This window comes from Mugil cephalus, chromosome 1 (assembly GCF_022458985.1).
Source record: "Mugil cephalus isolate CIBA_MC_2020 chromosome 1, CIBA_Mcephalus_1.1, whole genome shotgun sequence".
In the NCBI taxonomy this organism is placed as follows: Eukaryota; Metazoa; Chordata; class Actinopteri; order Mugiliformes; family Mugilidae; genus Mugil; species Mugil cephalus.
This window is the reverse complement of record NC_061770.1, coordinates 51,177,550-51,204,709: the sequence shown is the minus strand read 5'-3', so window position 1 is coordinate 51,204,709 and position 27,160 is coordinate 51,177,550. Positions and strand designations below refer to the sequence as shown.

Below are 27,160 nucleotides of genomic sequence, written 5' to 3'. Positions count from 1 at the left end.
AAAAAAAACTGTGGGTGCGGCTTATATTGAGGTGTGCTCTATAGTCTGGAAAATACATTAGTTCCAACAACTACACCCCCAGTTCTGTTTATCATCTCTAAGTTATAAAATCTTGATATGGAGCTCACAGACCATTTCTTTCATTTCTTTCTAAATTAAGGGAGTTATTTGTCCCCCTCAGTGAACAGCTTCTTACTTTTAACTTTTTTCTTACAGCCATTTGCATTGATTAGGTTCAGCTTTCCCATGTACACTGGGTGGCCATTTCCTGAGTCCCCCCCCCCATTAAAATAACCACTAGTGTTTACGTTACGTAAAATCCCTTACATTTAGGATTAAAATCATGCAATATAAAAAGGCTGATGCAAAACAAAACACATCTGTCCTTACTTAAAATGTGAAATATTTTACTTTTAGAGGACTTCCATAATAAAGCACAAAACAATGGGAGTGTTTTGTAAATAACAGTTTATTTGAAAACCAGGGGTCGGTCTGTTCTGAAGCCAGTTTAGCTGCTGCCCTGTTTGGCGGCCAGCCTCTTGTCTCTCTCCTCGGCGATGGTCAGACGGATTCCCTTTCCTCTGGGCATTGACACCCACGGCTTGTTGCCCTGGAGACAAGTGGGAAAGGAGAGGGAGTGGTAAGTGATAAGCAAAAATTTAAAAACTTTATAAAGATTTAAGAAATTGACACTTTCCCCACAGTAAAAACCCATCATAGCTTATAAAAACATTAACAGAGAAGCTCAGCTCATTGTACCAACATTTACCTGTACACTAACACTTCAACACAGATCGAGGTGAAGAAAAAGTATGGCCAAGGCCGCTGAATAAATGTCACACAGCTGAGAGTTGATCTGCTCCCAGCCACCAAATAAATGTCAGGTAGCAGAGTTTATAATAAAGACCAGGTCCTCAAGATAATCACGAATGTGAGATTAGATGGGTCAGTATAGTTTAAATGGTACACTAGTATATCTGATGTCTAGTTTGAGCGTTGTTACTACTGAACTACACTGGTTTTGACAAGTCTACTACGATAGGCCTGATGTTGGGTTTAATCTGTTGAATTTGGAGTCGAGTTCCCATTTTAAGACCAGAGCATGTTTGAATTACTGGAAGAAAACGGCTTGTACTTGAGAAAAGGTTTGGACAGTTTGATTATGGAGCTCAGAACTTCTTAGAGGATTGGTAGTTTATTTTCACTGCTGATCAAAACCAGAAATTGTCATCATTGCTCCAAGTCTGAATGAGATCTCAAAACGAGATAAAAAATAAATAAATAACTAATGCAGACCAGGCCTTTACTTCCCACATGTAGCCTTTGTGCACATGCATAGACAAGGACTACAGGCATGAAAAGAAATATCTCTTCACATGGGAAGATGGCAGTGATCTGTACTCAGTCATTCAAAAAGAGAAACAGAAGGAGCTACCATTAGCGAGCCATCGAGGCTAAGAGGCACTGTAAACCACTGCACGAAGGTAGGCTGCTCTAGAGCCCAACATAACACATCTGTGCCCTCACCTTGCCAATGACAAAGATGTTGGAGAGCCTGGTGGCGAAGGTGTTGCCTGTGCTGTCCTTGACGTGCACCACATCGAAGGAGCCAGGGTGACGCTCCCTGTTGGTGATCACGCCGATACGACCCAAGTTAGCACCACCAGTCACCATGCACAGGTTACCTGGAGAGAGGAGAGGAAACAGCTCAGAGAAATATCCTTATGACCAAAGACATGTCATCAAGGACACTCGTGCCGAGTTCAACATACCGGTGTCAAACTTGATGAAGTCTGTGATCTTGCCGGTATCGAGGTCAATGCGGATTGTATCGTTAACCTTGATGAGGGGGTCTGGGTAGCGGATGGTGCGGGCATCATGGGTCACCAGGTGGGGGATTCCCTTGGTGCCAACGAGGAGCTTCTTCACCTTGCACAGCTTGTACTGTAGAGGAAGAGGAGGCTGGTTAAGAAAAGTGGACTGGAAGGAGGCTCCAATGGCCCCTTTAAATAACAACAGTCCTGGTCTGAGGTGAGATCAATACAATGAAACCAGAGTTTTCTTTATTACAAAAAGTCATTAAGGCTGTAGTGTCAATAAATATTTCAGGAGAAGATTTAGATTCAGATTGGAGTAAGGTTTTGGATATTAAACCAGTTTCAATCACCATTGATTGAAACCGATTTAACATCAACCACCACCATCATCACCACAAGCAGACCTAGGAATTGGGCTTGAGGCAAAAGACCAAATCATAATAAATTCATAATCATGAAAATTAAACTCAACTAATGAGCCAAAAAAACACCAAATCCCAAAACCTTGAGTGTGGTGGTGATGGCTATTGCTTATTGGTTTGAACCCACTTGGGTGATTTTTACATTCTCTTACCAAGTCAAGTCAAGACTACACAACTAGAACTGGTACCATATCTCCAAATTCCAGGCTTGTAATCTTAAGGATTTCTAAAACTGAATTTCCAGCTCTCACCTTGGCCTCCTCAGCGGTGATGCGGTGGACGGTGAAACGTCCCTTCACATCGTAGATCAGGCGGAAATGCTCACCGGTCTTCTCGATGCTAATCACATCTGAAAAGACAGACAGACTGAAGGGTTAAAAACAGATTCCATATAAGTGGAAGTCACATTGAAGTCCCTTGGGTAAAGCTGGTCAAACTAATGACTTAATGCACCATTAAACAATTATTCCATCATAAGCAATGACACTGATATAAAAATTCAGTCTGACAAGATTGAAGCTGCCGTCCATCCTGGATTTACTCCTTTAGATTTGGCTCTCCATCGTGAACCAGACTTTCATCTCCAAATCAGTAACAGAAAATGCAAAATCAAAGACTCAACTTATAAACATAAATCTCTACTCAAATTATACTTGTGGGAACCGTTAAATTACTTTTCTTCTCCTGGTAAAAAAAGAAAAACAAGCAAGCTCTTGAACAGAAACTAAACACCAAAGCACAAATTAAATTATCAGAAAAACTCAAATTTTCCTCAAAGGGCTGTCATAAAATCCTAGTTTCATGGGTTTTAAATTAATTTTACTCAGACCAGCATGAGGCTAAATCAATCTCCATAAAATACTTTATATTAAATGCAACACTCTTGAGCTGCTTAGGAAGCTGCTGTGGGCCTAGAATGACCTAGTGTTTATCATGGTGCTGCGACGGCTTCCCTTGGATTTGGAAATTAAAACGCCACACTTTCACACAAGGCAGTCGGCCAGGTGATGAAGTGCAGAGAAAAGTGTTTGACAGGGCTGGAAAGCCTGCGGTCCACTCTGAAATGATGCTTTGGTGGTCATCACTGACAAACACTATCAGAATTCAAAAAGATTTTACCTAAAATGGACCAATATTATTCCCACAACAAACACTGAAACAGTTTTATTAGAAATAGGTTGAAAGAAAATGACAAAACAGCAAATAACCTATGATTTGTGGCAAGTCCAACACATTTCCCTCCATTTAAGGACAGAAATGATATGTCTAGACACATCCATCGAAAACCAAACTCAATCTCAAATCAAAAAGAGACCTTTCAAACTGATAAGTACTGAAGAAGATGTTGAATATAATAAATAGTCTGTTCAAGAACAGACTCACCTTCAGTGATAGCTGATGTCCCTGATAGACTTCAAATGTTTCCAAACTGCTTTCAACGACTAAGCACAGGTAACTGTTAAATCTATTCAATTAAACCGAATAGGAACTGACTGTCAATGTTCCCTTTCTTCCACTTAAGAGCTTCAATTATTACAGCGTTATGGTTGGAGCTCAGAACTTCTTAGAGGATTGGTTGTGTAGTTTCATCCCATTGCTGATCAAACCCACATAGTCATCATTGCTCCTTCACTGGGTACACAAACAACCCTGTACTAAATCTTAGCTGGTTTATTATATATATTTATTAAATAACAGAGCTGTTGACTGATCTGTGTTTTTATTTTGGAGGCTGTGGTTTGTAGTACTATTAAACAGTGTTGCACCAAGACATGTTCCCATTGTTCTGACAGCCCCATTTTCTGCTCCAAATAATCCTGTTGAACTGTCACCTTTCTACATTGATTCTACATAAACTAAACATTACAACAAACCCCTGGAAGATAAGTCCCTACAGCTGGTTGTATGTAAGCTTTCTATAAACTCACCCATGAATCCAGCAGGGTAGGTGATGTCCGTGCGGACCTTGCCGTCGATCTTGATGAACCTCTGCATGCAGATCTTCTTCACCTCATCTCCAGTCAGGGCGTACTTGAGGCGGTTCCTCAGGAAGATAATGAGGGGCAGGCACTCCCTCAGCTTGTGGGGACCGGTGGAAGGACGTGGAGCCTGAGAGGGAATGAAACAATATGAATGTGATATGAAGCAAGAAGAAGTGTAACACATGCGTCATGAAAAGCTGATATCAACTTTTATTGTTGCACCAGTGATGCGGAGATCAGAGATGTTAGCTTCACCCACTGCTGTACAGTCAACGCATGTTACAAAGTGGTAGAATGACACTCCAACTAGGGCTGGATTAAAAAAAAGATTTTCCATTTATCTAGACTAAATCAATCCATAAAATCCTCAGATTTTCTTTCCACATTCCTTGTTAGATATCTCAGACTGTGCAACAAGATTAGTCCACATGTGACAGATATCCAACACATCACCAAAGCCAAAACACTGAGAACTGTCAGACCTGAAAGCTGATTGGAATTAAAAGTATCAATACAGGAGAGCGGAGCATCAAAGCCACATTGCGGAAATATTACAAATCTCTGGGACCAAAAACATTTTAGATCTGAAACACCTTTAAATGAACTAGTGCAGCACTAACTCCAACTGTGGCTGGTAACACTAACCAGGTTGTAGCCTTTGTTGCTGGTAGTAAAATGACCATTGGTGATGAGCAACCATCAACTTGACTTACAAAAAAGCTCATGAGAAGTAGCATAGTTGTACTAAACGGTAATTTCTGACTAAAAGCAGACAAGCAGCAACAATTAAACCTCATGGGAACATCTGGCTTCTACTTAAAGCACAATGTCAACTTCTAGATACTTCTTTGATAGTGTGGGATTTTCAGTGGTACATCTTAACATTTCGACTTAAAGTGCAGACTAACGATCTCAAGTTTTTAGCCATATCCTGCCTTTTACTTTATATTATAGACATACTGTAAAATTCATTCATTGATAGGCTTTAGCTACACGTCCATTCAAGCGTGTTAATACGACACCTGAGCAAAGTTTATCTACTTATAACGTTACACAAATTCTGCCCTTTCCACGAGGCCAAACATCGTGCAACTTAGATGACTTAGACTTAGATGATGACTTACAAACACTCCGGTGAGCTTGTCCAGCATCCAGTGCTTTGGCGCTGCGACGCGCTTGAGGTGCTTCTTCGGTCCTCTGGCCTGGAGGGAGGGAGCAGAAAAGCCGGTCAACGGAGTAACTAAATAGTCAAATGAGCTATCGTCAGAAGCAAAAATAATTACAACTCTGTATTTCAGGAGGGAGCTGATTAAAAGATAACTGCAGAGCCGTTACGTCCCGTCGGGTTAGCATCGTTCGCTAACATGCCGTAGTAATGAATGCAGGTTACCACAGCCTCCTGCGGCCTAGCCATGCCAACTTTATCACATATTTTCATACATTTCACCGTCTTCGCTTTCACTCAGACGTTAAATTATAAGATGGAATGTATTAAAAAAAATGAAAGAAAAATAGTGTTGTGCCTATTTACACTAGCTAAATGCGGGTTTCCGTTTACCAACAGCTAAGAGTGATAGCTGCAGTAAAGCTAACAAGCCAAATCCCGAAGTGGGGACAGGTCGCATTAAATCATCAATAAAGACCAGGAACCGTAAGTTTTGATTACAATTCACACATCTACCACTTTATATGATGTGGAATTTCATATGAGGACAGATGCGTCTTTGATAAAACAATAGCAAAAAGTGATGTTTAAGGATTAAGTCGGAGACGAATCGTGAGGAGAAACTGCTCACCATGTTGGAGTCTGCGGGGAAAAGGACCTCCTGCCTTCCGGTATTGAATGATAAGGCCTACTACGGCAGAGCGGGAGGGACAAACCTGCTGAAAACCGCAACCGAAATTCGTACAAACTAGCAACGTAACATTGACAGGATATATTTTATACATAAATAGTCATTTGAAAAGTTTTTTCCCCCACAATGTATACATTTTTTAGTTATTCACCCAAAAATAACGTTTGTTTTTAATCTAGCTCTTCGCTATAAGTGTAACCATACTTTCTATCAGTGTGTTTGCATTTTACTTGCAACATTTAAACCAAACTAAGTAATAATGTATTTTAGTCAACTATGCATATCTCAAAGCCAGTAACTTAACAAAATAACCTCCCAAAATGTGATGAAGTAGGTAAATATTAGATACATTTTTGCTTTACATGTAAGAATTACAAAAATACAAATTTTACTTGATGTCTTTGTTTATATTTTTTTTCACATTTAGTGACTACACATGTAATATTACGACTCTGTTAAGCACTATATTTACCAGTTTAAATGTGACATGTGATGGATATTGACTGATAGTCATAGTAGCTGCTGTGCCTTAGGCATCTTAGCCTTGAGACATGGACAAAACTCTAAAATCAAAACTTGAGTGTTGCCATAGATCTCAGATCTTTGACTAATGCTAACATACCTCTGACAGCTGGACACACCCACAAGGGGCGTGGCTCTAAGCCACCTTTGTGCTCATTGACACATTGGTTGTGTCATCATGACATCACTATGACATCATCAAGTTACCAGTAGTTTATAAATAGGAGTTGTTTCTAACAATCACTTATAGTTTGGAGGTTGGGCTGAAAGGTCCAACCTCCTCCGTTGACTCTGGTCTGTCAAACCCAACAGCCAGATGATCAGCCCACTGTGGCTGCAGGTGGAGGTCTCAGCCTCCTCAGCTACCAAGCTAATGCTAACAGTGTAGCCCTCAGACAATTCAGTGGAAGGCCATTAGTGGCCCTTATAGTATTGTTATGCTATAATAATGGGCACAATCTCCTTGTGCCTGTCTGGGTTTCTGGGTCTCTTGCATTCTCCCACAGTCCAAAAAGATGCACCCGAGGTTAACTGGTGCTGCATGTGAGTACGAATAGTTGTTAGTCTCTTTATGTCAGCCCTGTGATAGACTGGAGACCTGTCCAGGGTGCCCTCTTGTTCAAACCTCACAATGTCACATTCTGCTGAGGTCATGACGTCATGATGTCACATTCTGCTGAGGCCATGACCTCAATCATCTCACCTCTAAATGTCTAATGAGTTTATACTTGGTGTGTTAACGTGTCGTTATCGGTCACACTACTCAGGTACGTTGATTTTGCATCAATGTAGTGTTGCAAGTATTTGAACTAAAATATGGAACAAACTGAAACTTAAACCCACTTATGGTGCTCAAAGGAGCCAGCCTCACCTTGACCTAACACAACCAAAATGAAAAAAAAAAAAAACTGTCATGGTTATGTCTGGTATCATGTTTTCAGTTTCCTGTTTTATTTTGTCCAGTTTCATAACTTCCTGTCCGTCTGCCTCCTTGTGTTTTTGTCATGTCTGTCGGTGTCATGTTTTGTGTTTCCTGTTTTATTTTGTTAAGTTTCTGGATTTCCTGCCTGCGTTTCCTCGTGTGTCCCTTGACTATTAATTGGGTTCTCTTGGTGTGATTGTCCTGATTCGTGTCACCCCTTGTCTTGTCATCATATAGCCCAGCCTTCCCTTTGTTCTCTGTTGTGTCATTGATGTTATTTCCCTGTTTCCCTGTGTTATGTCCATGTAATGTCCCTGTGAGTTTTCAAGTCATGTTTCTGTAGTTTATGTTTTGTTTTGGATTACCTGCCATCTGCAGTGTTTTGTGTTTCCCTTTTGTTTTCATTTAAAAAACCTTTTCCCTGGATTTCCTGTCTCCTCACCGTTTGTCCTGCATTTGGGTCCTCACTTCTGCACTAATCCTGACGAAATCACAGAGGACAAACTAACTGCAACAATCTACTTTAAAGATGCGATACTTTCAGCCATGCTACTAGACTCACTACTTTGACTCACCACTGAAAGTCAGGAAATACCAGTGTCTAACTCCTGTTTACACTCACAGAGATAAAACTTCTCCTGGGCTTTTGTCTTCCTCTTCCAAATGAGTCCTACTGATGCATCTCTCTCTAGGCATTTCTGCTCTCCCCCAGGCCACGGGAATGAATCCCAAACTATCCATTTTCTGGAACAAAAACTCCCTAGTGCATATTCACACATCAATCTGCAGTGATCCATTTTATTCTGTTATTACCTTCTCTCGACATGTCTGTTCTTCAGGTGGTTCTGGCAGAATAAACTTATTAATGCACGTTTTAATTCAGAATATATATATATTACATTTGCATAACCTCAGCAGTAAAGTTTCTCAAATCCTGACTCACATCTTAAACAATACAACTAAACTTTATGACTAAACAGTGATTTCTGGAGTTAGATATTCTGAAATGTTTGTTTAAAGGAGCTGTCTAAAGGCCAAAATGTTGTTTAATACACATCTAATAAAGACCAGCTGCAATGAAATGACTCTTTGTGTTTTTCCTAAGGCCAGATTCAACATTTTGAATTTTTTTTTTTTTTTTTTTTTTTTTTACTGAACCTGACATTGACATCAGAAACTTATTCTGATAACTGATCCAATGGTTAGATCAATAAGTTTTAAATAAAATTTAAAATGAAAATCAGATGAAAACATAATATTTACACAGCATGCACTTCTGTAGATGACAAAAAGGTAAGAAAGTACTATTTAGCTGTGATTTTTGTGTCTTTTAAAGTCTAAAGTGTGTTAATCCTTTCAAACAATGAACATAGGACATAGAATATGTACATACATCGTATATACACCAGCGTTAAAATAGGTCGGAGGGCAGGGAGTGGTGCAGGTGGGGAAGGAAAAAAACATTTTTTTTTTTCTACACAAAAAACTCAAGAGTTTAGTATCTTAACCTTTCTAGATTGCTGGTTATTGATTTGTCCCACAGAGGTTCAAAGTTTTATTCGTCACAGATACTCTAATGTAGAGTGAAATATGATGATAATGTAAGTCTGCTGATTGAATCAGGGACGTTTAGCTCTTCAGTCTAACACTCTCCCAACTGAGCGATTTCAACTGCTTTTTTACAAAATATTTATTATTTCTACCGTGGTAATGTGATTTACTAAATAAAACGGCTGATTAGAGTCAACCAACCAAATTAGCTAATGTTAGCCATCAACGAAAGAACCCATAAAACAATGTGGGCTAAAAGTAAGTTATAGTTAAGGACCATCATTTGTTATCATTATCTGCTTCAGTTTTTTCTGTTTTCACTTAAAGAGTAATAAATACTTTTCATTTTGATATGTCATTCTTAGCTACATCCAAAAGAACAGCTGAAACAAAAGGTGCTTGTCTGGTTTCTACTTTAATTACCACAGCAGAGTTGCTCCTGTTTTCCTTCGCTCTCCTTCAATAATGGCAGGCCCAAGCCATGAAAAGGTGTGATATTTCAGAATCTAACCCAACCCCACCACAACTATTAGATGTGAAGACGCTAAAACATCTTTAAGAAACACAAGTCCAGGAAAAGTCCAGTTCAGCTTTGTTTTTTTCTGTTTTTTGATGTATTATGACTGAGAATATACTTAATGACTAAATAGTCATGCAAGTGACATGTAACTGGACTGAATGTGAAGAGTTCTGTCAGGAAGGCCTTCTACTGTCACTGAAAAGTTAGCACACTGTCACGGCCTCTGTTGATTTTGTCATGTTGCCTCTTTGGCAGGAAGGGTCAAGACATGTAGAGCTTCAAAAGAAAATGTAAAAGTTTAACATCAGCGTCTATAGTGTAGAGTGTAGTGTAGAATACCAAGAACGGGGGTGATATGATGTAGCCTTTTGGTAATCTGCAAAACTGTTCAGGTGCATGGTTAACATATCACAAATGAAAGGCACCCTGAAGGGCACCAGGGGGCAGCACTGTGCACCCGCAGCAGGTCTCTATATCAGGTCTGTATCTGTGTCCTTAAAGCACAGTTTACTCACGTTTAAAATGCTGCGCCTGTATCAGTTTATTTTAATTATTTAAGAATGATACTACCTGTTGAACTCTTCACATCTATTATAAAAACCTTGAGCAATACATGTTTACACGTTTACACTTTTCCCACTGCTGCAATAAATACATATTTTATTTTATAATTTTTTGTATATTTTCAAAATTTTATTCAGCATTTTAACTGTAGCGGTATATCTTGTAAACAGTACCTTCTTGTACTCTTTTGTACATTTTTTTTTTTTGCACTGAAAAGGAGAAGCTCTCTAATCTCATTGTACACTGTACACTGTGATTCTATTTTATTCTATTCTATTGTATTCTCTATTGTATTCTGTTCTATACACATTGGCTTCTATAATTGTGCATATAATGTGAAAAAAATGAAGCATTTAAAATACTGCATGTAATTGTGATTTCAAGTAAGCCGAATTTGTGTGCACGTACCATGGCTGGCCAGTAGATGGAGGCGTTGTGCAGTAAAGACGGGAATACTACTCCTTTATCTCTTCTTGTATGCACACATGAAAATGAAATAATGAATGAAACTTGTTTTAGTTATACAAACTAATTATTTTTCTTTCACCTGGACCTTTATTTGGCTTTACTCTGCTTTATTGTTTTATATGTGATGTTTCTCTCCTGTTTCAATGATGGATATTCACTCCAGCTCAGTTTTCACTTCCTTTATTTTTTCCCCAAACTCTGTAACAAAAATACAAGCTTTTTTTGTTTATCTTATTCCACTATGATCTGAGTCATTAACATATTCATAAAGGTGAACAAGTGAGAATCTGTGAGCAAAAAGTGCTTTGAGAAATAATTATTTAGTTGGTAGATAGGACAAATGAAAGGAAATCAAGATAAACCAATAATGTACAGATTCAGAAGAAGGCGAGTATGATGAAAGGAGTCAATGTTCAATTACAGATAAGTAAATTGTTTACCAATGCTTCATAAGCTCAGTTACCAAATCATTAGGTACACTAGTGAAAATGAATGCATCCTAATACAACAGTACTGCACTAAATCTTAGCTATGTGACAGTTCTAATGTTTAGACTGAAACAGCGTCAGAAAGGTTTTAATCCAACTGGACGATCAAATTTAGCTCAAGACTGTATTAGGGTGCAGTCACTAATGTGCCTAACGAACTGGCGAGTGAGTGTGAACCAGTTATAAAGACAGATGTAATGATGACTTGTGGGTTTCCAGGTATTAAAAAAGCCAACTATTTTTAACTCGGATATGGCATAAATACGATTAGATTTTATTTTATATTTAACAATTTTCTGACATTTTACGCAATTAAGCATAAACAAAAAGAGTTAAAATGCTGTAGCTTTACAGCAGTCTAACAATGTGATACAATCTGACTTGAACAATTAATTGAGAGAGAGTTCCCCTACAAGGCAGGGCCACAACATGGAGATGGAGACAGTGGGATTTGAAGTTACTGTCTTGTCCAAATTGACAAAGTGTGCTTATTAGTTATAATATTCCACTTCTCTGGTTTGTTTTTCTATCACAGTTTTTTGCTTTTGGTTAGCAATTCTCATTTTCTGAAATTTTCTAACCATGGTCATTGACAAATTGTCAAAGAATTTGAGTGCTTAACCCGCCAATGCAAAGTAAATCATTTAAGGTCTTTAAACAGTCCCGTTCTACTAGGTGAGGCCACAAGATGGATGATAATGGTGAAATAAAGGTCCAATTTTGAGTGGTTTCCTCTGTTATATAAAGAGTTTTAGCAGTAATTAGGTTAAACCAGACCCCAAAACTGAAAGCAAAAGAAAAACTTTTTGAATATTCTGGTTCTCTCCTGGGGTTAATCTGCAATAATGGAGGTCAAGGCAAAAGAGGAAATGAAAGTCCTCAGACAATTCACCTTCTCAGGGGAGTAGAGAAGAGGGGGGGAACCCTCTGGTTCACACAGTGAGAGAAAAAAACAACAAAACAGCTTGGCTTAGACTGGACCACAAAACCTACAAGCTGAAAAACAATGCTGAGCGGATGGAAACAAACCCTCGTTCTGAGGAATGCTTCTTTTTGGCCCACTTAATGTGGCGAGACGGAGGAGGACGAAGAATCGTTCTGTCTGCCAGAGTCACGGGCAAAGAATAGCATCTTTATTTCTTTTCCTGTGTTGGTGAAGAGAGCACTATAAAGAAAATACTGTACTGGATCACTTTTAAAAGGAAAGAAAGGATTCGGTCAAATTATTCCCTCGTCAGGTTTTCATTAATCGCCGCTTCTCTGGTTTCGTTAAAGACTCTTATCGACATTAAAAAGTGGTAATAGGCAGCGTGTGTGGGTAAGCCGAGAAGTCTATATCTAAATAAATGAACAAGGCTCAGGACGTGTATTTTTTTTTCTTTATGTGGACAGATTAGTTCATTTTGTCACACACACACACACAATGATACCCTGTGAAGTCAGCGTAACTAAACAAGTGCCCGTTTCATGGCTGCTACTCGCGTTTCCCTGCTGTAATACCATCTCTGTTCTGCTGCTGTGTGTGTGTGTGTGTGTACGTGCTTTGGTTGTGTTTCCATGCCTTTGTACGCCTGCGTATAGGTGTTCTAAACCTGCAGGTTTGTCGTTTTGTGCGCTCCAGGAGGAGACCCACAACGCCCAGATGACAGACGTGCTGCGTTCAGGGTGAAAGGCCTTTGTTCCCGCGCAGTTTCAAACCCGCCGTCTCCTCTTACCGCAACAGATATATAGGTCAAAACCTGACTGCAGCCATCTTGAGCTCTGTAAAGCCTCTATAGGTGTGAACAGGTGTCAGTTTAAAACCCACAGGATTTATTTTTAAAGGAGGAAAGAAACATCTGGTAGATGGGGAGTTCATATTTCATTCACAATCTAAAGGTGAGACCAAACTTTGCAGCCACATCTGGCAACATGATGGAGGTCCAAATATTTTATATAGTTATAAAGAGAAGGCGATGATGTATTTGGCTGGTGATGCAGCTCTACAGGCTGCAAGACTGATTTCAACCAAATTAAAATGTTTGGCTCCTGATTGGTCTGCTAACCACCAATCAGACTTTCTTCCTATGTTACTGCTGCTACTTCAGACAAACTACGGCAACATCAGGTCTCTTCAAATAGGAAATCACTGAAAATCTGTAATTATAGAGTCTAGAGGTAACAGTCAAGAAAGCTAACATTAGCGACCATGCTAACAATGAACACACTGAAAGGTTTTCTAGACACCTACGTTGATGTTATTCGTCTAACTAACAGTAACATAGGAAGGAAGATGGCAGGAGCCCTCTCTGAAGGCAGTTAAATAACTGAATAAAATGTGCCCCTTTCTTTCTCGTTTGCCATGTTATATGTTTATTTGTAATTTAAACTGATTTGTTACTCCTCAGAAATAAACATTTAAAAGCGCAATGACCTCCATCTTTTGAAATCTCGGTTTCACATGTGGCAACAATACCTCCTCAATGTCCATTTGTTGGTTTATTCCCCAGAGCTGTTAACCATACTGCATGGCAAAGACACAGGTTTGACAAGTGGCTGCAATAATAATGCAACACTTGAAGCACAACTGTTGATTTGTAAGACAGATCTCAAAAGATGCTATAAATGTCATTTTTAGCTTGGGTGGTTTCTGACGGATTCATATTGAAGGTTTATATTTCACATGATTTTTTCTTGTGTTCTTTGGTAGCTATTCATAGAAGTCAGCGCTAATACCAGATGTGAAAATCAAGTGTTTAGCACATTGCCACTGTTAGCTAGTTGGAAAATTGGAAGTAAACAAACCAAGAAGGGTTTTTTGACTCTGTTCATTAATACAGGACACAAGTAAAAAAAAAACTCCTCCAACAGGGCTGCTGGAGAGTGGACCATTAGTATTAGTGGGTCAAGGTCTTGTAGCCTCTGTTGTTATAAGACACAAAATTAACAGAGGCTATTGTTAACTACAAGCAGTTTCTGCTTCTTAGAGGGCAACAAATGGCTGTGTTAGTGTTGATAGCATCTTGACATGATGAAACCAAACCACAGTGTTTAACAATGCCTTAAAATGGAATTCAAGCTTGTGGTTAAGACACAGGAAGTGGTGTACACAACTCATGAACTCCTCATATCAAAACCCCATTGGAAGGCAACGCAAGTCAAAGGTGTGCAAACAGCATCCTGCAGGCCAAATGATGGCAAAACAGACAGCACTATCAAGAACATTATCAGGAACATGGACATCTTGTGACAGTAAGGACTGACAGGGTTGAATGACTTGTTTTGACAAAAACATTCAAAGTGGCAGAGCAGGAAATATACATGAAAAGCAGAGGGCATGTGTGGATTTTACTTTCCTTTCTGTTCAGTTTATGTCTTTAGCAAAATCTTGTATCTTTAGTGTTACTCTCATCAAGGACCTCTAATGCCAGTGTGACTAGGCCCGTATTTTTTAGTAGTAGGTAATAGTGACTTTTATGACCATAAGACCTTGATTGTTTTAATGAGGCTGTGCTGCTGACCTACAAACAATTTACTCCATTCATGCCTGATGCTCCGAAAGATTCCACATTTCTTGATCTAATTCATTACGTTCAGAAAAGTAGAACTGACTATAGAGGCGCTACAGAAGCACTCCTTGTCCAAGACTCCTGATGGATATCAGCCACTGTCTTAAATAACATGTGCTATGAATACAACTGGTTGAGCTAAATTCAAACAAAAAAAAAGGAAAAAAGAAAGAGAACTGCATTGAGATAAGTTCACAGACAATCAGTTTCTTTGTGAAGCTAAGAGACAGGAGTCTCTTTCCCGTGAGACCAGAGTCTAATATTGTCTATTAAGAAAACAGGAAGCATAGTGTTTGCCATCGTTTGTAAATCTCCCATAAAGATGTGGCTCCCATTTTCATTCTATTTAAGAGAGGACAACTCTTAAGAATAGTAGGGGACCAAGTCCAACAGGTGTATCTTACTTCTCTATTTGTTTTCAAGGGGTTGGCTCAAATGTCTTAGTCAGTCCTTCCCATGTCAGTCAACTTGTTTTCATTAAGCCAGAATGATGGTAAAAAGAGGATAAGAGCAACAAAGTCTTCTATTCCTTATTTCTGTTTATACTCTGCTAATACTTCTCTTTGCCTGTCTTTTAAAAAGAGGGGAAAAACGTAAATCAGCGTGGGACCTTCAATAGTTTAATCCCAGGGAAGAAACATGAAACTGATCTCCATCTCAAAAACGACACAACAATCAAATGTGAGTTGTCTTTTACTTTGCGCCGTCTTCTTGTAGTGAGTATGAAAGTGAAATAGAAACCAGAGTACGTCTGTAACCTCTTTCTCTATCGGTCTCTTCCGTTTCCTCATTTTATCAACCAAGAAAGGGAGAAAAGAGAAAAACAAAACAGGGAGAGAAGCCTTTTCTCTCGTTGTCAATCAATTCCACAGGATCTGCTTTTTGTCAGGTCAGCACCCGGCCGGCACGTCTGACATAAAATCAAACTCGTTCTGCCCCAGCCAGAGCTCGGGCAGCTCGTTGGCTCGGTCCAAACCAAGCTCCACCACTAGAGACATGAGAACCTCCTCGTCCACGGGGTCAAAGTCGATAATTCCACCTGCACCTGAGCCTTGGTTCCCCATGCTAATCCCAACACCCATTCCGCCTCCTCCAAGGCCTCCAGAAGGCCCAAGAAGCTGGTTACTGGTGCCCAAAGGTGAGGCACTGAAGCCCCTTTGAGCTCCACCGGGTGCTGGGTGTCCAGTAGAAGCACCAGTGATGTTCTGGTAGTGCGAGTTGAGTTTCTGTAGCTGCATGCTGGCGATGAGATGTGGCCCCGTCTGCAGGCAGAACGGTTGCGGTTTAGAGAGGGGAGCCGATGATAGAGTCGACCCTGGCGTGGAGGCAGGGCCAGCAGACGGTGAGAAAGGCACAACAGAAGATTTGGAGGAAGGGTAGTGGAGAAGGGAGGTGAGTGAAGAGGATGAGGAGGAGAGTTCCTTCATCGCAGCGTGGGCGTTGCCAGGGAACAGCAGTGAGGTCATCACCAGGAAAACTCAGAGCCTACAGCAGGAGAAACCAGAAACAGAAGGGACATATTATGCAATGTCATCAAACTAGGACATGAGGAAGAGATAAGCCTATTAGGTAAACACAGGCCTTCTCAGATGGACTGTGACATCATAGAGGACAGATGTCATTAATGATAAGAGTCAAGAGTAAAAGATACCTGGAATGATTAGCAACAAAGGCTAAATCCAGGCTTGCTGCAATATACACAAGAACAAGAGATAAAAACTAGGGTACCTCTGCCTCAAATGTATTAGATTCTATCATAACTATATGAACATCAGAGTTAACAATAGATTAAACCAGATGCTAACATAGAACTGGAAAGCACAGGAGAGTTAGCCAACAACACTGATATCACTCTCGATCAACTCTCAAGCCAGTCTAGCTTAGCATTATACTGAAAGCAGTAGGAAAGGCTGAAGCTTTTTATAGAAAACACATTATGTCTGAAAGTAATTACAAACATGCCTGCTTAACAGTAGAAACATAAATGTCTAAACATCTCAAGTTGTTTCTGTCTGCTTCCAGACTTTTAGCTCAGCTAAACTAAGCTAAGCTAATGACCAATGATCAAATCATCAATTAAAAAAAATTATTAAATCATATATCATATAGAGTTGGAACAGAAATTTGATACCACTCAAAAATAAGAGTAGTTAAGGGTTAAAATCATGAAGGCTGTTTAGCTTAGCATAACATGAGAAACATTACTAGACAGCTTTTTTAACTCACTCTCTGTTCTGTCTTTGAAGTTTTTCAATGACATTTCCTAAAATACTAACTTATTCTTTAGCATCTGTCTTTACTTGAGTAACATTTCATCCCATGGAAAGAATTATACTAACTGCTCTTTAATATAAACATAATAGTCAAAATTAAAAAGTACATAAGTAGTGACACAAGAAAAACACTTTGTAATTGAGGAAAGGATGACAAGTGTCTTAAGAGGCCATTTATGAGTGTTTCCTGACAAGCACGCAGCCACTTCAGACGGCAACAACAAAGTCGTTGTTGACTTAACGGCAGCTTTACTCATGTTCTTGTGACCAGGCGATGGCTGAAGCCAGATCTGTGTGGGAACTGTTCAACGAGCCGACCCTGGTGCCTGGACGGCCGCATGACTCGGTCGGCCTGATTTTCTGTGTGTTTCGCTTGATGTCTGCTTTTCCTCTTGACCTATTGAGCAGCAAATTAACCATGAAGAGGCTGCAAGGGAGACGGCCTGTGGGCTCCATTGGGGTCGGCGGGTGTTTATAGGTCTATGTATGTGAATGGAGTTCACACCACCACAGAGACGCCTTTGAGGATCTCAAAGAGTGACTGGGTCACATGGGAGGATAAATACATATCGGGCCCTGAGAACAGACCATATGTCTGACTCTGTGTGTGAAGTGAGAATATGTCATTGAGATGTGTGTCGAGGTAAAAGAGGCGAGTGTGTGCACGCAAAAAGAATCCTAGAGGCTCATGTTAAAGTCCCTGAGCTGGTTTATATTACACACAGTTCAAACAGCATGTGTGTCTTAACATGCACACGCATACACAGACACAGACACACACACACACACACACACACATAACGTGCAGCTATCCTTTGAGTAAGTTAATCGCTTAATAATATGTGCCGATCCACACACAAACACGGTCCCTCCTCCCGGTGCTGGCTCTTATTTAGCGAGAACATAATTGCTACAGGCAGGCATGCAGCTGCACTCGACTGATAGAGTTAACACACACACAAAGATACCAAACAGCTGTCAATGGCAGGTTTGTGTGTGTGTGTGTGTGTGTGTTCATTATTCATTGACTGATTACTGTCAGAGCCAGGCTGCACATGCTGCTCAACAGCTTTCCACCACATGAGATGCCAAAAAAACAAACAAAAAACCCACCAAGCCCTTACTATAGCAGCTCTGAAGGGTTTATTTCACTTTTTAAAGCTGCAACTACAGTGCTGCTGAAAAAGTGTTTGCGCCCTTCAGAGTTTTCTTCATTTCTGTATAAAAATGACTCAAAACGTTCGTCAAATCATCAGATCAGATAAGATGAATGGAACCCAAGTTAGAAGTTAATTTTAAGGCCACAATTAGAGTCCATCTGTTCAGAAGTGGTCCCAATCACTGTAATGATGCTCGGATGCACCGTTTTCTTTGAAAACTAAAACTAGAAATCAGGGATTTGACACAGTTTGATGAAAGCGACTTTCTGAGGGCCTCCAAAAGGACTTGTCAGACTGGAAAAGGTTATAAAAACATCTCTGTTTGTGATCAGAGTTTGTGATCCACAGTCAAACAACAGTTAAAGTAGAACAAAATTAATGTTTTGGATCAAGTTAAAGTCCTGATCTTAATCCAATAGAAGTGTTGAGACACTGAAGCAGGCAGTTTCAAGTTCCTCCAAGCTGCTGTAGACAACGGATCAGCAGTTACCAGAAATGTTTAGGTGTTATCATTGCTGCACAAGGGGGGTCACACCAAATACTGAAATCAAAAGGGTCTTTTGCAACTCACAGAAATGTACAAATGGTTCATTTTCTTGAATAAATAAATGTACACATCATATTTGTCCTTCATTACTTTGAGTGCTTTCTGTCTACTTTCAGGACTTCTGCTGATTGTTTTGAAGGAAATTCTGAGGGGCACAAATATCTTTAAGCAGCACTATAGACCTGCAGTTTACATGGTAAAGTTGCATTGTGAAAATAATAGAGTAAAAGTCTCCAACCAGTGAGGTCAAATTTATGTCTGGATAACAATAAAATACACTTAAAATACGTTTTTACCCCAAATGATGGTTTCTGTCATTTGGGGTAGTTAATAATGCTAATGTATGTTCATTTTCTGAGATGTTTCATTTAGTTATTTTTTGCTATAGTAACAGGATGCGACAGGCAACAGGATGATGATCGTGACTGACAGTCACTGTGACAATGAATTCTAGCGTCAGTTTGACCAGTGGAAGGAAGTGGAGATGCGTCATACATTTTTCTACAGTCTATAGTTTCAGCCGATAGAGGAAGAAATACCTCTGCAGGCAACTGGCTAGTCACACAACGCTGTTAGTAGTTGGAACCCTGTTGGTGGCTTTTCAGATTATTCTGCTAACCGGATCGGATCTGTACGATTTCTAGCTTCTTGGCCACCCAGTTAATAGTAGCTCTTCCTGTTTCCTCCTTCCCCTACAGAAGAGTGCCACCTGCTGGTATGCAGTTTTATTTCATCCCTTGCATGAGGTAACAAGGTTTTGGTATAAAAGCTATATATCTCAGGATTTCTGGGCATTAAGGCGACCTGCTGGAGGAAGCAATGTAGAAAAACTGCCCAGTGAACAACAATTGCTGTGTTTCCATTACCCCTACAAATGCACCAAACCTAAATATCGCAATAAAAACGAGTACACCTATATTTCAAAAAACCTCTCAAATAGCGCTAAAACACTTTTATGCTCGGATGAGGTGGTTTTTTATTTCCCTGTCACCTGCATCACCAGAGATGATGCAGGGGGTCATGTGACCAGTTCCATCTTCTTCAAAGTAAAGTCTCGCAAGATGAGAATTCATGGGAATATCGTGCGACTAGACTTTACGAGAATTACAGCTTATTCACAAAACACCTTTCAATGGATACACGTACAAAGTACTTTATCAAAATTTCAGAAATATCGCTTTTATTTAGCAAACATTGTAATGGAGCTATTGCTGAAGCCAAAAAATGAATTGAAATGATTAAATGTCACTTGTTTCAGCCAGGAAATAAAGTGTGAATTTGAGCTTATTGGTTTGGCTGTAGCTCTGGCGATAATTAAAAATTGAGGATGAACTTGAGTCACACCACTCCTTCCAGCCAGCAGAGCAGGAGGTGTAAACTCGGTGGAGCAAGGAAGGATGTGTATGGAACGACTGGAGGAGAGCCAGTGTTTTTTCCTGTTCACAGCTGACCTGACTTATTGTGTTCTTCCACCACCACCACTTCTTTTTTTTTTGTTTGTTTTTTTATGAGATTGTGAAATCAGCCCTGGCTTGGATTCCCCTGTAAATGATTTCATTAGCTGTCTGGGCTGCCGACTTGGCCGAGAACCGGTCTGCGTTTGTTTTAATTACGGGCAGTGAAAGTCTGCTCTCCCTGCCAGTTTAGTAGTTCAACAGCAATGTGGCTGTAAACCAAAACCACCAAAAAAAAAAAAAAAAAAGAAAAAAGTCAACAATATGGTGATAGTTGACTATCAGGTTCAGTAAAGCTGGCGTCTTCAAAATACTTCCAGGGCTTTAAAATCCTCCACTTTTAGTTTCAAAGTCACCTAAATAATTAGCCAGGAAATAACCTTTCAACCATAAATGTCACAGAATCACTGCAGCAAGTGGTTGAGTAAAGTGCATTAGTTTTTCCTTGACACATACAGTGCTTATTCCCTATACCAGAGTTTGACAGCATGATGTTGGACACTTTAGAATAAATTAAATCATTTTGACCATTTTCTCAGTTTAATACCACTGTAAACCCAATATATTTGGACTGTGGGCTATTTGAAGGTGCAGTTTTTGATTTGGTGAACTTGTGATCTTTCCATTGCTTAGGTTGTTTAAAACAAAAACAGTAACTGCTGATCAGTCGTTTACGTCGATAAACCATTTGAAATGATACCAGCCCGAAGCCCAAAGGAGCTGCAACAACTACACAGACATTAAAGCATGTGGATCAAACTCAGCATTCGATCCACAAACTTTACACTCTTGACACTGAAAGCAGCCGCTGTTGTCCATCTAGTTGCTTTTCTGGGGCTTTCCATAAAAACACATGATCTTCATTGGTTCAGATGTGATGCAGAGCTCCAGAGTGGTCATGAAATGAGCCAAAGAAACTGACACTAATGCGCTAAATGCTAAAATCAGAGGATTATTACAGGGATTTATGGGGAAATAAAATTCGATATAAGAAGAATTGTATGTGAAAGTTGTGAATAGTCAAGAAGGATAATGTTCACGCACACACATATTACCAACAACATGGGTTTCAGTTACACAATTAACACACACACCGTATGCAGTAGCCCCCAGTCTGACCACTTGTTTTAATTGGCTCCACATTGAAGATGGTTAATGAGGGGCCAACTCAAAGAAGGGAAAATGTCAATTATACTTTCACTCTCCCAGTATTTAATATGCTTAAAAAAAATCTTTTTAAAATGACAATTAATAATCACATGTCACATTTTGATTGAATTAAAGCTGCAGACACACCTAAAATAATCAAAGAGAAACAACTGATTTCTCAGTTTGGACTTAAATCTACAAGAAGCTCTGTTTGGCAAATTTGAACTTCTCATGAGCTTCTTCATCCCCCCTAAAAAAAAGTTCTTGAGCTCCAGATATTGCTTGACCTCCTTTTAAATGTTACATAAACAGTTGAGGAAACTCAAAACTTCCACTGCAGGTTAGATTTAGAGCACGGACACAAACTGACAGCAACTGTCACTTAGTAAAAAATAAAAATAAAGACATCAGGGGTGAACCAACCTGCGAGAAACAGCCCCGGTGGAGTCTGAAATCAGCCACAGAATAACTGCAATAAAAGTGGATTTCAAAAGTCCGAGGAATCAGTATAAAAGCCAGTGAAGTGGAAGTGGAGGTAGGCTCCGATCTGCTGAGGGCAACTGTGCAGAGACTCTGGAGGGTCTGTCAGCTCCTCACTCAGCTTGTTACTGAATAAAAAAGCATTTGGTGTCTCTCGTTTTCCTCACTGACACAGCCCGGTGTGTGTGTGTCTGTGTGTGTGTGTGTGTCAGCGTGCTCCACAAACAGTGGACTGGATTCTCACTGGATCAGGAAGGAGACACTTAAACCTGACAAAATGAAATGCAGAAAAACTTCTTACATTTAATAAAAGAAAAAAGATCTGAACTGAAACTGAAACTGCCAAAAAAAAAAAGTCATGACTTGTCAATCTACAAACTTTGCATTCTTCACACTGAGCCAGAGTAAAAGACAAAAAAGACTTTCAAAACAAACGAAAAAAGCATAAAGCATATAATGGCCACCGAAGCCTAATGAAGCCAAGATTAAAAAATTCCCATGTGACAAAAAGAGGGACAATGGTAATCAAATAATAGCAATAGCATCAAATAACTAACTAAAACAAAATGACACTGGAACATGCATCAACATGCAACATGCATCAGTATTATATACACTCCCTAAAATGACAGAAACCATTATTGAAATAAAAAATAAATAAATAAAAAAGACCTATATTTTAGTGTTTTAGTTTGGTCCCATTCACTAACATTGAGGGGGTGGAGCTTATGACCTGTACTGCAGCCAGTCACCAGGGGGAGCTGTACTTGCTTGGGCTTCACTTTTGGGGAGCTGTTCCACCATCCACATGTATACTCTCATCAGGAGGACTTTGCATACATTTCCAAAATAAAACCTCACCCCATACACTAAGTAACACTTCAGCCTGAAAGATGGCTAGACTTTCAAATAAAACCTTTCCATAGACACATGTGATCTTCATTGCCTCAGATATGATAGAGCGCTTCAGAGTGAAGCTTGTAAAAGGTAGCTTGTTGGCTTTTGCAACAGTTACACAAGATACAATCAAACTCAGAAAACACAAAGACAGATTTGGACATTATCACCTGTTCTGCACCGTCTACGAGAACAACTCGACTGATCTTGACCAGTGTCTGGATTCCCAGCAGACATTTTGATTTGTCATAGCAAAACGAAAAGCACTGTTATTTTTACAAGAGTATCAGGACCCTGTAATTGAAGCCGCTGAAGTGGACTTTAGTTTTCCTAGGTTCTCATCCATGTCATGTTGTATCTAACAACAAATCCAAAACAAAGACAAGTGGACTTTTCTGAAGACTCCTCCAAGTGGCTTCTTCAGGTCAGGCTTAATGCTTCACTGTGACAGAGCGTCCTCGGCTCATCCCGCTCCGAACGATCCGGCCTCCACAGTTTGGAAGCTGCCATTCCACAGGGGCAGATGTTGCTCATTCTGAGGCAAACACCATCAAGAATCAAATGGACCATTTCAGACCTCTTGCTCTCTTTGTCTGTGTCACTCACCCAGAGAGAGAGACAGAGAGAGAGAGAGAGCTTGGTGGTCAGTGGATGATTTGCATAACTACATGTTCTCATTTGAGGCGTCTTCAGGTCATTAGATGAGTACGCCCAGAAGAAATAAATAGTTTCAGGTTTATTATCCTTTTAAAGGGGACATTTTGTTCTGTCCCCCGTTTCCCGTTAAGTTTCGTTTTATAATGTCATAAACAACACAACACAAAAATTAAAGCGCAATTGAAGATGGATTTGTGAACATTTAATATGTTTATTCACCATTTTCCATGTTTCTTTCCCCCCCAGTTCCTCCTAGCAACCAGTCCAATTAGTGTAGTTAACATGACACAACCCTGCTCCAAAACTACATCAATAGTTGAATCTGCTTCTGTTAAATATCATATTGGAGCGCAACATACAAATTCGAAGTTTGTCACCAGAAGCTGCTCAAAAAGACAGATTTTCTCCTTCTTTTTCTCCTTCTCTGGGCCTTTTTAGCTTATTTTATTCATGAGGGACTAACAAAGACCAATCACTGAAAAGTGTCATTGGGGGAAACCTCCACCAATTCATCTCCCCAAAAACAACCTCTCTCCCTCCCCCAGCGCTTGCTAAAAAAAAAAAAAGGACAAGACCGTTCCACATTCACCATTCATCACCATTCATCTCAATAGTCTGCAGAGGGAGGACGTCATTACGCGCCAACAACATGCGTCGGCGCGGTCAAGTGCCACGCGCTCAGCCTCTCTTCCGTTAAGCACATAAAAGGTGGCATCTGTCTTTATTGTTGCGAGCAAATCCCCTCCGCCATTGACCACAGACACTTCACATGTTGATGAGGAGGACGTATAGACAGAGGCCCCCGCGGCTTTGTTCCCCCCAGGGGGGAGACGTTATGCAAATCAAACAAACCGTTTGTGATTTCCATCTTAGCAGACAAACAATTAAGGCATGTTGGTCAAATGTTTCGTCCGAGGTTGGTGGTTTTGGTTAAAAACTCTTGACACTCGATACAACAGATACGACACAATCTGCTTTGCGTCCAAAAAATCCCCAAATTTAACAATGCAAATGTTCTTTAATGTAGCACAACTGGCAGACCTTTTAATGAACGGGAACCCAAGAAAAATAGAGGAACAAGGATGAGGCAATGGTTTATCTAAACGAATCAACTCCACTCAAAGCTGAGTTGGTGCTGATTTGCATAAAAGTCGTTGGGAAGTTTTTTTTTTTTTTTGTCCAGCAGCAAAGGTTTGTTCAATGGAAACCAGAACAGGAAGTGATCCTGTAAATGGGATCCCTATAGATCACAATGAAATCACTTGTTTAGGTATAGTTTTGACCTTCCTCAATTTGGAAGAGAAGGAGAAAAGAAAGCATTCTTCTCAAAAAAAAGAAAAAGAAAAAAAGACTGAGTCCTGGATCCAAAACCTTACTCAATTTATTCCTTCCACTTTCATATCGGAAAAAAAAAAAAAAAATCTAGAGGAAGACGAATTGGAGCCAAAGACAAATTACAAATGAATGCTGGCAACGAAACATCTGTCTTCACCATAATGTGGAGGAGAGTTTTTCCTTTACAGAACATGTTGCATCACACAGCTGGTTTATGTGGGATTTTTAAATGACAGACAATCTCCGCAGACTTGTGCCTAGGTAATTTATATTCCATGCTTGGATGAACGTTACATAACGTTTACTGTATGCTGACTTATCCTTATATTGCCATCTATAGATATAGATAAACTTGGACGTTTTTAATACCACTGATCTGCCAGTGGTTATTGACAATTTGCATACAACTAAGAAGGTTTCTCTGGTCCACATTAAAACCATTGATTTTACCACAGCACCCAACACATTTCAAAACAAAGATCACCGCAGTTAAGTGGATATTTGTTCTTTTGGTTTGGCTGAAAACAAATGCTAAACGACTCAACATGCTACAGACAAAGAGGGACAAACAAACCCCTTTTCAAAAGTCAAACTTTAAAAGGTTGTGAACAAACTTGTATCGTTCTGAAACAAACAAAACCGTCTCAATTTTATTCAATGACTGAGCAGGTATAGTATGTTGACGTGGAAAAGTTAGTCAACTATTCCCTTAGTCACCACCAGACAAATTCGCTGCATTCTCTTCTACTTCAGACTAGTTCATATGCAGCTTTATGGGACTGACTGTGCAGGTGAAATATCATAGCCCTTTGTCTTGGGTGTATTCGACCAAGCAAAACAATGAGCCTATTAACAGACTTAGACAGACTTTAATGATCCACGAGGGAAATTATTTTGTCACCGTAACTCTGCACATAAAAGTAAACAACACAAAAAAACACAAGAAAGATAAAACAAATGAGATCAAATTAAAGAAAAATAAATAAGTTGGCAAAAACAGTGTCCAAGGTGTTCGTTCGTTTGCCCAGTTGCATAGCAACTGTTATTATGATTAATATTTTTTAGCATATTTATCCAGAAAGATGGTTGTTAGGAGCTTTACCAATGAGGACATACAACCCTCTTAAACAAATCTGAGAAGAAGAAGGTTTTTGTGCTTTCTAAATGGTAACCAACAGGGAATGATCGCAGTCAAGCCATGATATTTTCTCTTTTTCCTGGCTATCCTATCTTACAGTACTTAAGTACTTTTAAACACTTGATTTGATTTGTTCATTTGTACATCGAAGACAGAAAACAATATAACAATGGTTAATTGTTGTGCAGGAGAGATGGAAGCCAAGAAAGAAATACCCCCTATATAAAGGGAAATGGATCTATAAATGTAAAGTAAAATTAAATTACAAATAAGATAGTTGACATCATGGCTGTATGCATGTATGTTTTGTTTTTTTTGTCCTTGATGTCAGTGAATGCACCAGACGGAAGTTATGGTAGAGCTGAGAGTTCGCAGAGTGAGAGCTGCATATTACAAGTGTTAGACTGATGGCGTCTATGTTGCTGCTGTGGCCTGCGGCTGACAGTTGTTTGTGTTCAAGCATCAGTAAACTTGCAGAAAAGCCTCCGTAGCTTCCTTTGTGTGAAACGCTAAAATATGCATTCAGGTCAATAAGATACATTTCATTTTAGTAAAACATTACTTTACTGTGTTTCTGTGTTTTTATGTGTGACATCATCGACTAGTCGACATCATCTCAATGTTTGCCACATATAAGAAGACTTAGCCCTTAATCCATAGTTGTTCAACCCATAACACCCACAGATGTTCCTATTTAAACCCCAACTTGCCACCAGTCCTTCTAACTGAAGAAGCTACTTGGATGAAATATCTTTAAGAAAGTTTCCAATAACGCAAGACAATCAACTTTACCAGTAAATTGTTGATTTCTAGTCTGTTACCACAGGGTGAAGTTGTTAATTGTTGTTGAGAGGATTTGAACTGTTCCTCTACTAGCGTTAGCAGATGCTTTTTCAGATGAGTGTACATTGCAGTAGTACTTTTTTGTATTCAGGATTAACAGGACATATTCTGCACATCATAATAGAATAGGCTTCATCCGTAGAGAAGTTTCCACACACTCAATGAACCACTGGTAGTTTGCTGTTAAGACCCACTGGCCTCTTCACCTGTCTTCACGGATGCATCCATGTTGCAATTGTCATGTGATCAGTGAGTAGAAGACCTTAGGCTTAAAGCATCATGACACAGCAGTTAATTCAACTAATTGGTACGCCCCCTAGTGGGTGTTATCCATCAGAAAGAGTTTTAACATCTTTTATAGTTACCTGTAGTTGCAGGAAACACTGGATCTTTTTTTCTTTCCCCTGTTCAGAGAACAGATTCCTAATTTGTCATAGATGGCTTCTTACCCATGCCATGCAAGTTTCAAAGTTTCAGATGGGCAACACACACAGATGGTCCTATTTAAACCCCAACTCCCAACCACTCCTTCAGAACGGAAGAGGCTGCTTAGATGAAGAATCTTCA

The 27,160-nt window shown here is 39.6% G+C and overlaps 2 protein-coding genes and 2 non-coding genes across 4 annotated transcripts; all 4 read right to left on the bottom strand.

Moving 5' to 3' along the window:
- Positions 1 to 451: 451 nt before the first annotated feature.
- On the bottom strand, positions 452 to 6,094 carry rps4x (ribosomal protein S4 X-linked). Its single transcript, XM_047568481.1, has 7 exons — positions 6,018 to 6,094; positions 5,346 to 5,423; positions 4,168 to 4,348; positions 2,491 to 2,588; positions 1,773 to 1,944; positions 1,528 to 1,685; positions 452 to 610 (listed from the first exon to the last, which is right to left on the bottom strand). Exons 1-7 carry the CDS (start codon positions 6,018 to 6,020, stop codon positions 509 to 511), a joined length of 792 nt encoding a protein of 263 aa, XP_047424437.1. The 5' UTR covers positions 6,021 to 6,094; the 3' UTR covers positions 452 to 508.
- Positions 1,166 to 1,237, bottom strand: LOC124999104. Its single transcript, XR_007111144.1, has one exon. It is a non-coding gene; the product is annotated as a small nucleolar RNA SNORD61 (small nucleolar RNA).
- Positions 3,790 to 3,864, bottom strand: LOC124999109. Its single transcript, XR_007111145.1, has one exon. It is a non-coding gene; the product is annotated as a small nucleolar RNA SNORD61 (small nucleolar RNA).
- Positions 6,095 to 10,788: 4,694 nt separating the features above from the next.
- cited1 (Cbp/p300-interacting transactivator, with Glu/Asp-rich carboxy-terminal domain, 1) lies at positions 10,789 to 21,862 on the bottom strand. Its single transcript, XM_047611063.1, has 2 exons — positions 21,667 to 21,862; positions 10,789 to 16,145 (listed from the first exon to the last, which is right to left on the bottom strand). The coding sequence occupies exon 2, from the start codon at positions 16,124 to 16,126 to the stop codon at positions 15,551 to 15,553; it is 576 nt and encodes a 191-aa protein (XP_047467019.1). The 5' UTR covers positions 16,127 to 16,145; positions 21,667 to 21,862; the 3' UTR covers positions 10,789 to 15,550.
- Between the last annotated feature and the right edge of the window lie 5,298 nt (positions 21,863 to 27,160).